Source organism: Protopterus annectens, chromosome 4.part0 (genome assembly GCF_019279795.1).
Source record: "Protopterus annectens isolate FY-2018-M chromosome 4.part0, PAN1.0, whole genome shotgun sequence".
Classification (NCBI taxonomy): Eukaryota; Metazoa; Chordata; order Ceratodontiformes; family Protopteridae; genus Protopterus; species Protopterus annectens.
The window spans coordinates 251,884,259-251,896,739 of record NC_056733.1 but is presented as its reverse complement, the minus strand read 5'-3'; the positions used below and the strand labels follow the sequence as shown (position 1 = coordinate 251,896,739).

The 12,481-nt window shown below is 41.9% G+C and overlaps 1 protein-coding gene across 1 annotated transcript in view; it reads left to right on the top strand.

Moving 5' to 3' along the window:
- The window catches only part of MORC2 (MORC family CW-type zinc finger 2), a 1,452,408-nt gene that overhangs the window by 1,323,749 nt on the left and 116,178 nt on the right, over positions 1-12,481 (top strand). Inside the window, exon 22 of the mRNA XM_044068246.1 lies at positions 8,818-8,959. Within this exon, the coding sequence (XP_043924181.1) occupies positions 8,818-8,959 (142 nt within the window). The remainder of the gene's footprint in view (positions 1-8,817; positions 8,960-12,481) is intronic.

Sequence of the window (12,481 nt, the reverse complement as noted above, 5' to 3'; positions counted from 1 at the left end):
TCAGCTAGAAGGATATCCGAATTACTGGCACTTATGGCAGTAGAGCCTTTCATCATCTTTCATGCGGACAGGGTGCCACTCAGGACCAGTCCATCCTTCATGCCCAAGGTGGTATCCAGTGTGGCTCTTAATCAGTCCATTCATTTGCCAACCTTCTTTCCCAATCCACAGAACAAACGGGAACGGATTCTGCATTCGTTGGATGTGCACAGACAGCTTAGATTCTACTTGGACAGGACTAAACCTCAAAGAAAATCTGAACAACTGCTGGTAGCATTTGCTGCAGGGGCAGAGGGGAAGGCTATTTCAAAACAGACCATTTCTAAATGGATAAGCCATTGCATTCATTTCTGCTATAAGCACCATGGAAAACCTATCCCCCAGGGGATCAGATCTCACTCCACCAGGGCTGCATCTACTTCTGCAGCCTTTCTCAGAGGTGTTCCTACCAGGGACATCCTAGTAGCTGCTACCTGGAGTTCTGTACATACTTTCACCAAGCATTATCATTTGCCAATTTTCTCTAAATCCAGAGCTGGCTTTGCCACTGCTGTCTTGCAGGAACTTATAGCTGGCCCTAATGCTATGTAAACTCCTCCTCCCAACCATAGCTTTGGGAATCTACCCAAATGTAATGACTGCAACAGTGAAACACGAAGAACATAGTACAGTTGTGTACACTTACCATAAATGTAAATGTTCGAGTGTATTCACTGTTGCAGTCCTGGTTACCCTCCCTCTATCCCCCTAATTTCTTCTGGCTATACCTCTACTTTCCTTTACTATGCTTAAAAGCCTTTTTGGTGCATTTGCCTTTTGTTGGAGGTATGCCTTTGTGTTTTTATGTTTATTTGCTCCCCATTAGGGGGGCACCCGACATCTCGGGCAAGAAAAACTGATGTAATGGCATCGGCTACATGTTTTATACCCCCAGACGACCTGACGTCATGGAAGAAGGGACAGCAACTGACGCAGGACCCAAGACTTTGTTAATCAGGCAGACTGAGGGCAACCTGCCAGCAGATTACCCAAATGTAATGACTGCAGCAGTGAATACACTCGGAACATCTACATTTATGGTAAGTATACACAACTGTACTTTCCCTCTACTTCATCTGTCCAAGGGCAATCACCACAAGTTACCCTCTCAGTGGATCTAATCACACAGCACAAGGGACACAGATACACCCACAGTGGCAGTCTCTGCACCTCTCCATGTGGCGGGTAGGATTCTGATTCCCTTCAGACACCTGTACAATGAGGACATGCTTTCAGTCCTGCAGGAGGCCAGGAAACCCAACAAAAGAAAATCATATCTCGCCAAATGGAAAAGGTTTTCTATCTGGTGTCAAAAGACAGATGGATCCGCTTGACAGATGTTCCTCTGAGTCTGTCTTACCTGTGTGAACTCTTGCAGTCAGGTTTGTCATACTCCTCTCTAAAGTCACACTTGTCTGCCATATCCACCTGCCTGCTTATGGACCCCCCGCTTGCATCCAGACTCCCAGCCAAACATTTCCTCAAGGGTGTTCTGCACCTAAGACCTCCCAGGAAACCTTCCCCTCCTCCCTGGGATCTTAATTATGTGTTAGAAAAACTCACTCTGGCACCCTTTGAACCGGTTGACAAGGCCCCCTTGACGTTTTGCACATGGAAAACTGTCCTGCTAGTAGCTTTGACATCAGCCAGAAGGGTCTCAGAGCTTCAAGCCCTTATGGCTACACCCCCTTTTCTGGTTTTCCATATGGACAGGGTCACCCTTAGGACAAACCTTTCCTTCACCCTTCTTTCACTCCCAAGGTGGTCAACGACCTTTCCTTGTTTCAGGCTATCCACCTGCCTACCGTCTTCCTTAGCCCACAGGGAGACGGTCCTTCATTTCCTAGATGTTCACAGACAACTCTGTTTTTTTTTTGAATGAGTTAAAAACAGTAATTTAGCTTACCTTGTATAACTTATTTAGGTATGCAACCACTGTAAATATTGTATCTTAAGCTTAACTTCTTACCTTGGAGTTTTTCTCCCCGGGCCTCTGCTGAAAATGGACATGTATCCAGTCGGACTATCCCAGTCAACAAATGGAAAATAAAATAAATTAATTAATTTGCATAACACCACACCTTTTTGCAAATCAGACCAACTGTTTGTCCTTTCACCCCAGGGCACTGGGGAAAGTGGTGGGCAAACAGACAGTTTAATCTTGGATTTCCAGGGCTATTTACTTTTGCTACTCACACCACAGGAATACTTTGACAAGAAATGTCAGGTCACATTCCACTTCTGGAGCCTTTTGTAAAGACCTAGACACTAACTCCATTCTGGAGGCAGCTACTTGGTCCTCTGTGCACACATTCACCAGACACTACAAACTGGACCATATCTCCAAGGCCAGGGCAGATTTTGCCAGGGCTATCCTGCATGGATTCCTGGAGTTCTCTACCAGGCTATTGAGCTTTTGTACTCACCCACTAGTAGAATACTCCAACATTGTAATAGAAGGACATAGGAAAGTTATGTAAAATTTTACTATAACCATAGAGGTCCTCTTCCATGTTGCAGTATTCTTTCCCTTCCGCCTCCCCCCTCATTGGCTTGCACTTGCTCTCCTCTGCTTCTGGACAGGCTATGCCCTTCAGGACTGGCTCCATCTGGGACTTCTAGCTATGTTCTGAGGGCTGGTGCGTGCAGACATCACTTTTATGGGCCACGTTCCTGGCTCCACATCAGACGTCCACATCTAGAGGGACTGAAAATCTTTGGAAACCTGGCCGGACAACCTGAACGGTAGAAGGATAAACCCACTAGTAGAATACTGCATCATGGAAGAGAAGGACATCTATGGTTGTGGTAAGAGTTTACACAACTTTCCTTTATGGTATGATTTTACACAACTATTTTATGTACACTGCTGCCTGGGGTTATGCCCAGCACCTGTCGCACCCAGATAAGCTTTGCACTATGCAGCTGCAGATCAGTGTTATAGTTGCTTGCTCCACAGGAATTTTTCCACCTCAGCCTTGGCCCTTTACTTTTAAGTGCATCTTATTAACAGTACTCAAACTTTTTCAAGATTATTTTCCAGGCGGGGTTAATGATATCTGTCCATTACCAACCCTCTTTCCTTTATTTACAGAATTAGTGCCACCAATCATATAATTCTGGAACACTGCAAACATATATTGTTTACCCTTAAAATAAACCATTGTTAAATATTTGTATGATAGCAACAGCTTGAGCAGCATGTCTTCAAAAATCCAAACCCAGAAGCTGATTGAAAAACTTCAGTTAAGATAAACCCATACACCAATAACCACAAGCCACAACTATTCAGAGTTTAATAATATATTTTTTAACTTGAAATCAATAGCTTTAAGTGCTGCAGTATATAACATTATGTATGTAAACAGTTTTGCACTTGTAGAAAAAATATCAAATAAATGGGTGTAAACTTATAGGCAGATGGCGCGCACACAAAATTATCTAGTCCTCTCTCTCTGTACCAGTAGCTGAAAGATGTGCCCCCTATGCCAAGAAGCCATGAGAGTGTGGCAGTGGCCAATTGCTTCACATCATTTATCGCAACACGTATCCCTTGGAGGATCAGCTGCCTTGCATACAGGCTCAGCAGATCAATTCTGATGCCTCACGAGTGGTCTCTCAGTCCAGTGACTGCTCAGCAGATTTTTTTACTGCTGGGGGAAAGCTTGCTTTAATCTCTTCTTCCTTCTCCAACATAAAGTTCAGCAACTACTTTGCCCAGATTCCCTCAATGGGGCAGTAGTCACTAAGGGATGCCTTAGTCGGGCAGTGGCCCACTGAGTGCATTTGTTTTTCTTTTCCTTTCCCTCATGCCAAGATTTTTGCATAAAATGTCAACATACAAAGCTGCTGTAAGCCTGGTTACACTGTACTGAAGCCTCACATCAGGTTGCCCACATGATGACAGTCCCATCCCAAGAAAGATAGTCTTTCCCATCTTTTCAGATCACCTCACCAGACCTACACACTTTGAAGCTAACTGCAGGGTTTCTCCAAATCCAGTGGTGGACAAAGACTCTTCATTGTGTAGCAAAGTTGTCTATACCATTTCTGCATCTCATAAGGAGTCTACATAAAAAGTGTTATCTCAGCAAATGGAAATATTTCCCCATTTGGGCAACATGTAAGTAATTGTTTTTTGAAAGACTGTTTTTCTAGTTACGGTGACTTCTCCCAGCAGGGTTTCAGAGTTACAAGATTTATCATGTATCCCCACAGTATTTTTGTTTGTTTGTTTTTACAAAGATCTGTGCCCACAGATTCATCCTTTATTCAAAAAGTGATGTCTGACTTGAATTTAAACTACCTAGTCATTTACCAGTATTATTTCCAAACCATGCCAAGGGGAAATATATCCTCCATACTTTTGATGTTCACAGGCACTTTATCTTATCTTTAAAGGACTAAATTTTTCAGGGAGAACTTTCGCAGACAGACCAGGAACTACAGTTTCAAAAGTATCCCTATCCAGGTGACAGTCTGTTTGGGTTGCATTTGTATATTCTCTGCACAATCAGCCCTTGCCATGCAGACCAAAAGTTCAATCTCCTAGGTCTATTGCCACATCCACAGCTTTCTTTTGAAACTGCTGTACTGATAAAATCTGTGCCATAGCAACTTTGTTTATATTGTACACTTTTGCAAAACATTACAAATTGGATACGATTTCTAGTTCAAGAGCTTCTTTGGAGCCACTGACCTCAAGGGTCTTCTACTGGTTCATAGGGGTTTACTAGGCTAACAACCATAAGGGCCTTTTTAAGCCTAACCATGCATCCTAAATCTTTGATAAGTTCGGATACCCTTGGTAAGTGTAAGCAGTGGCTTTGGAGGTGAAACATTTACAAGCAGGAGCCTGGGAGATGAACCATTTTACAGGCTGGCTCTCCATTAGAGACGCAAGTGCCAAACCAGGGATGAATTTCCTGTTCCCTATCCAGTTGTCCAAGTTGCACTTGAATAGGGTTAGGGAGGAGCTCTGCTTCACGTGGATGGGGACCCTGTTCCAGAGAAGGAGTAGTCTCTGAGATGCATATTCTTTATATCACAGATTTGGTTTAAGTCTTTAGAACAGGTAATTTTGGTGCTTTTTGTTTTGTGGATGGTACTGGAGGTTTGTCAGAGTGGGGTCTGACAATGTCTTGTATGCCAGACGTTGATTTTCCCTCAACAGCCTGTAGGAGACAGAATACAGGGATAGGGCCTTGAGGCCAGTCTGCATTGGACTGGCAGAATCATATCAGACGAACGGGTTAAATAGGATACTGTAGTTATTTACTAATCATAACACTGGATCCATTTATCCCATCTGTCCAATTTGACATCCCTCTTGCCACCTCCTTCCATCTATCATTTCATTGGACCTGGAAGACTGACACTAGCTCTTTTCCAGTGCACTGCTTTAGGACCACTTTCCTGCGTTAGGCAAGCATACTCAATCTGAAGTAAGTATGGGGTCAGATGCATTATGGGAAAGAGAACATTAAAGGAGTCTGAAGCTGGAACACTGTTTTTACTGTTTTGAATCCAGCAAGCAGCATGAAGACTCATCCATCATATTAGACTGACATGGATGAAAGGGTCCAGCATTATGTTAACTTCATAACTAACACGTTTTTATTTGATCACAAACCTTTGGATAAGGTGGCGATTCTTGGGTTGCAAATTCAGATTGACAACTTTTTCACCCTTTATAGAAAGGCTTCCACTTGTAGACTAGCTGGCCTGAGCAAGTCCCACTCTTTTTCTCTGTTGCATTAGAGTGTGTCATGCTAGAACAGCAGAGGATAGGATTTTATTCAAGACTCTTCCTGTTGCCCTGGAATAATGTGCCTTAGAATCTTTTCCTGGACTTTTCCAAATTAAATAAATTGCTTATCATGAGTTCAGAATAGTAACTCCACTGACCTTCCTTTCCTTGTTGTTGCTAGATGGCCCTCATGGACATCTTGGATATGAAGGACTGTTTTCTTTTCTTCGTTTACAAAGAACTACAATGAGCACACACGTTTGTTTAAGTTCATTACAGGGAGACAGTAGTTCAAGTTTACCTCTTTACTCAGTAGGTTGTCTATAGCTTCTGGGATATTTATCAAATATTTGGCTCCAGTCTTTCCCTGCCTTACAACCTGGATGCCCATTTTAAGTGAAATTTCTGTTTAAACGTGCCCTTGAAGACCTGGTGGCTGATGCTAAGGATGAAACAGGACTTCTCTGCTATACAGGAGGACATTTATGACTATCCCCTTGTATCTCCTTTCCTAGCTAACACCAGGTGGAGGAGTAGGCCTCCTTATAGATTGAAGAAATGCTTGCCCATGCCATTTAAGAGGATGTTTCAGTCCCGCTGTAGGTGTAGCTTGGAGGACCATCAAAAAAGATCACTGAGTTCTGGACATGGCTTCTTCCAGAAAGAGCCCCACTAAGAAGCTAGACTGTCTTGGCAGAGCTTCACTGATGGCCAGACTCAGCTACAGAAAGGAGCAGTAAAGGTGCACCTTATTCAGATGGGCACCTTTTGGCACTTTTTTGTTGGGTGGTCTGCAAGTGAGGTTGCCCTTCTCCACTGTGGGAGTGCATTAGCTCTGTTCTAAAGTATTGCTATGCCAGCTTTCTTCAGTGTTTTCCAGGATACTGGTCATGCTGGCTGAAGGATATTCTGCACATCGGGTATTCTAGAGTTCAGTCTTTTTGCTGCTTTGAAGAATTGTGGTTCTATCACTGTTCTGGGAGCAGCAAGGCAAGGAGGAATTTCTAATGGACATATCCATCTTCTGGCAAGGAAGATTGCTGTACATCTTCCTTCCACTCCTTGTCACAAAATTCATTGAAGGAGGATGGCTGTTGCCCCAATGTCTTCATTGTAGATGGGAAGGGTGTGGTATAGGAATCTTCTAGCCAGAGGAGTCTTCTGTGATTGTGGTGCCAGCTGTACCTCAGGGCTTGGCTTCTGCCTTAGGTCCTCATTCTACCGGATCTTATCCCTGGAGTTATGGAATTGTTGATGCATCTGTAAAGCTTTTTCTCAGACAGACTTGCTCAGCCAAATGAAAGAGGTTTTCAGTTTGACAGAGTGACTAGTAATGCCACATTTGTTCATCTGGTTGGTTGTGCTGGTGTATTTCAAGCAACTGTATGACTTGGGTTTTCTCGGTTATTCCGTAGTAAGGTAAAACGTATTAATTTATTTCTGACCATCTGTACAATTTTGGAAGGCAGGGCTATGGTTCAGCACCGTCTGGTCAGGCATCTGTTTTTTTTTCCCCCTCCTCAGTAAGAGTACTGCAAATCCAACCACATTTGAAGGACTCCTTCTCAGTGGAATCTGAACTTATTTAACTTGCTTTTCCTTTCTGTGGTTGAAACTACTGACTCAGCTGCATTTAAGTTTGTGCCCTAAAAATGTATTTTTTTTTTCTGGTGGTCATTGCATCAGCTTGCAAGATCTGCTGGCTGTTATAAGTAAGGAGCCATATTTGGTCTTTCACCTTTCGCAAAGATCAGGGTTCCTTTTGGTTTTCTGATGAAAATGGAGACAGTATTATCCTAAAGCAGTCTTTTTGTCTCCCTGTTTCATTGCCAAGGCAGAAACTGGAGAATAATTCTCGCAGTTGTAAACCACTGCTTTAAATTTTGTCTGAAATGGGTGCACTTAAGGAAGACTTGTACGTTGTTTGTCTCTCTTGCCCTTTGGATGGAATGACATCCAGGTGAGTTGAGAGATAAACCCTTTCCAAGAATAGTGCCAGTTTATTTCTTGCCATCAGTTGACATCCACCCATTGGAAAGTGCTTTGCTTGAAGGCTGCTGTACCACATGCATAGCTACTTCCAGTGTTTGGTTTAAGAATGCTTCCATTGCCAACGTCTGTGCCATGACCACTTGGTCCTTGGTGCTCACCTTCCACGTGTTGTCTCTGCCATAGTGACAGATGGGCTTCCTTTAGTGGTGCTTTATTTCAGGATTTGGCTTTCTGATTCTTGGTCCTTCCATTTTCTTGTGGCTGCATCCGTGTAGTGGATTTACATTGTGGGATTCTGTCCAGTGACTGTTCTATGAAGTATGTTGTTTGATGTTTAGTATACGTATATTCCTACAGTGTCATTTTATCTCTGAGGAAGTCCTCCTGAGTGGGTCTCATCAATATATTTTTGGTGACATTCAATCATCCTCTGTTCTTGCAGCTCCCTTCAAGTTAGTAAGTATTATGCGTGCACTCTGTTAATTTTGTGAGTGTTACAGCTTAAATGTTCTTTCTTGATTTGGAGGAAACTTGCTCATTAGTAGTTTGGGTGAACTGGCAAGCTCAGCGATTAGGCACACTTGTATGTTGTCAACATGTGCTGTCACAGGTGAGCTGTCACCGTGCAGGTGTCCCCCAAAACATGAGACCTTCCAAGCAAAAAGTGCTATATGTGACTGGTGGAGAGCATGCCATTACTGACTTATCATGGGAGGTTTCTTGTACATTAGCTGATAATGTAAGAATGTATTTGGTATTTGCAAATGGTTCCTGTGTAACCTTTGTCTTATGTCTGAATAACTAATAGATGTTGCAGATGATTTTTATTTTATTGTTCATGTTTTTGCATTTACTGTGTACTTTTCATTTATTTTCTTATGTCCTAATTTTAAATACAAGTATGAAAATAAATGTTGGTTATCCTATGTGACAGTCCAACCCCTTCTTCCACCTAAATACATTTTATGGCATGTTCATTTACACTGTAATGATTACTTCATGTAGTATGACTTGTCATTTTTCTGCTCTCCTGGAAGATCGAGGTCTCCTCGTAGAAGTGAAGGTGAATAAGGAATGGTACACAGGCAAAGTAACTGCTGTGGAAACTAGCAGGCATGGTGTTCGCTGGAAGGTGAAATTTGACTATGTCCCTACAGATACCACTCCAAGAGACAGATGGTATGCATGTTTTCTGCTCTTTTCCATACAGTGTACATTGAGAAGCTTTGTTAGTTTGCAGGTGCATGTTAAAGGAGTTGTAGAAGGTTATCTAGGCAAGAAAATGTCATAGGCCATTTGAAATCCCTCACATAGCACGGCCTTTTGAATTCACTGTTGCAAGGAGGAGCAGTTTTGTAGCAAGACATTGGTGAAAGAAGTCTTGAGTCTAAGTGCCTGGCATGTATTAGTTGCCTGAAAATCCTTTCATCTGATGTTGTTAATCTTCATTCATTCCTTACTGATAGGTGTCTGTTCGTCTTCGGAACCGAGTCGGCTTTATAACAAGCTTATGCCAGCCAAAAATCTCTCTAGCTAAGCTTTACCCATAGTGCCCTTCTCCCTGTTACCTCAGATCTCATTTGCCACATAACCATAAAGACAAGTCGAGCCAGCTCTCAGCTAAGTATCTGAGAAAATATACATTTCTAAAACCTTTTTGTCAGTTTTTTCTCCCATTTACTGTTAACTTCCTTGTTTAATCGCTAAACTTTTACTCATATTTAGTGCTTTTTCCCTTACCAACTTGGTCATTTTTAGTACCATCGTTGGTGCAGGCCTTCCTCTGTCTGTCTCTATCTTCCCCTTTGCCTTTTGAGGTAATCTTGATAACATTGTTGGTATCCTTTTCTTTCTACCATGTCTAAGAAAAAAAGAACAACGGGTTTTAAGCAAGTTGACAGAGGCAACCGCATCAGGACATCGAGCAAAAGAGCCTCAAGATACCCTTTCGCAGGGTGCCCCCTCTTGGGAGTCCTCATCAGAAGCCCCAGCTGAAAAGGTACCACGCAAGAGGATGTGCAAGAGGAAGCACGTGGACTCCCTGGAGGAGTCCCTCACTGAAGATATGGAGTACGATGAAGGGTAGGGGTCCCCACGGTCGCCCCCTGAGGATATCTACTTTGGAGACCTACTGGAAATCTTGAAACAGTGGGGAGACTGGAAGCCCACCAACCCTTCCTCCTTGGAGTCTGTATTCTTGCAGGCTTTTCGTGCTCGACCCTCTACTTCCTGGGTGACCCTGCCTGCATTTGAGCTAGCCCAACTCATCTTGCAGCACACATGGAAGAGTCCTGATACTATTGAACCAATCCCACGGAGACCAGACAAAATTTTATCCCCTCCTGAGGGAAGTTTGCATTGGTCTAAGGGCCTACCAGTAGATGCTATGGTGGTGGCGGTGGCCACTAGGAAAGAGCTCGCCAAGGCTATTTCAAAACAAACCATTTCTATATGGATAAGCCATTGCATTCATTAGTGCTATAAGCACCATGGAAAACCTATCCCCCAGGGGATCAGATCTCACTCCACCAGAGCTGCATCTACTTCTGCAGCCTTTTCTCAGAGGTGTTCCTACCAGGGACATCCTAGAAGCTACTACTTGGAGTTCTGTACATACTTTCACCAAGCATTATCATTTGCCATTTTTCTCTAAATCCAGAGCTGGCTTTGCCACTGCTGTCTTGCAGGGCCTTATTGCTGGCCCTAATGCTATATAAACTCCTCCTCCCAACCATAGCTTTGGGAATCTACCCAAATGTAATGACTGCAACAGTGAAACATGAAGAACATAGTACAGTTGTGTACACTTACCATAAATGTAGATGTTTGAGTGTATTCACTGTTGCAGTCCTGGATGTTCATCGTGCATACAGCTGCAGTCATAACAGATGGGTTCTCCTGCCATCAGGCAGGCCCTCGGTCGGCCGAATTACAAAGTCTAGGTCCGGCGTCGGTTGTCGTCGCTTCTTCCCTGACGTCAGTGCGACAGGGGTATAAAGGAACCAGCCGACGCCATTTTCTTCAGTCTTTCTTGCCGCGCGGTGCCCGAAGCAGAAGCAGTTCGCAAGTGCCGGTCGGCCAGCTCCTGAAATTATGAAATTTGGAAACCAAAGTCTTCTTAAAAGCTAAGTACCCCGTTGGGGAAACTTTTCTTGCCTCAGACCAATGTCAGACAAAGTTAATACCACAGCAAATAAACTAGTTAGACTGTAAAACCAATAAGAAGTAGTTCCTAGTCGCCAGGGATGATATATAAGAATTCTTTATTCCAACAATAAAGGTAAGTGCTTTCATCTGCCCATGTAGACTTCATCAGACAAATAAGAAATGGCACCACTCGTATATTTATAAGACACTTAATTGTCTCAATCAAACAATTAAATTAATTAAATAATTGTTAAAAAATCATCTGTACCAAATTAATTGATTTAAACGTTCACAGTTCCAAATGTAGTGAACAAAATCTGTCCTCTTAAAGAACTTCTATATATGTTTTAACAATTTTTTGTATACATAGACAATAAAATTCTAAACTTCCCAAAATTGCTTATAGCTAACAACTAATTACATATATATGTTTATTTATTTATTTATATCATTTTAAATAAATAAGACCAAAACTGGAAAATAAAAATAAAACTAAAAATGAAAATGAAAAATGACAATGGAAATAATGCATTTTGTTAAAATATTAAAATTAAAATTAGTTTATACTTTCCCTGCTCTGTCAACCAAAATGGCTTTGATACTAATATATTCATTCAAGCCAGGGAAAATGTTAGCCTTCAGCCTCAACTGCCAACTCACTTCCCTGTATAATAAAAGGTTTTTCAAATCACCTCCCTTGTGGTCATTTTTCACCAGGTCAATGATACCAAATTGGAAACCTTTAAAAGAACTACAAACTATAGAATGTTTATAAAGGGCACTTGTGTCTTTTTTAACACTAATATCGTTCATGTGTTCATAAATCCTATCCTTTAGTGCCCTTTCAGTTTTCCCCACATAAAAGGACAAACATTGTGTGCAAATAGCTAAATATACTAACATCTTTGTGTGACAATTACCCTTACAGAAATGAACTATACTATCCAACCCATTATTTAATTTTATAGTTTCATTTTTATAAATATGGGTACATTGTCCACATCTACCACAAGCGTTAGTAGCCTTTTTAATATTTCCATAGTTACTATCTCTTTCAAAGGTTCTTTTAAAATTGATACCTATTTTATAAGTAAAATGGGGTCTGTTACCTACTGCTTCATGTACCTCCTTATTGGTCTTAAGTATTGACCAATTAGTTTCCAAAATTTTGATGAATTCTTTAGTAAAAACATTAAATTCAGTTGTACAAGTCCCTTGATAATTTATATTTTCCCTGTCAGATTCCTCTGTTTTCTTGAATGGTTTGCCCAATAATGGCTTGAATTTTGTCCCCCACCCATTATACACTTCTTCTAATATACCACCAACCAAAACTTTCGGATACCCCCTCTCAATGAATTTCTCACCTAAGAAAATAAATTCTTTATAAAGATCTTCAAAGACCGATGTCAGACAAAGTTAATAATTGTATTTCTTGTGGGAAGCAAATACCGCATAAGGATTTCCATTCCCTCTGTATACCTTGTTTAGGCCCAGACCACGACGTCTCGGTCTGTCGCTTTTGTGCTACATTCAACAAACGCACTATTAAGC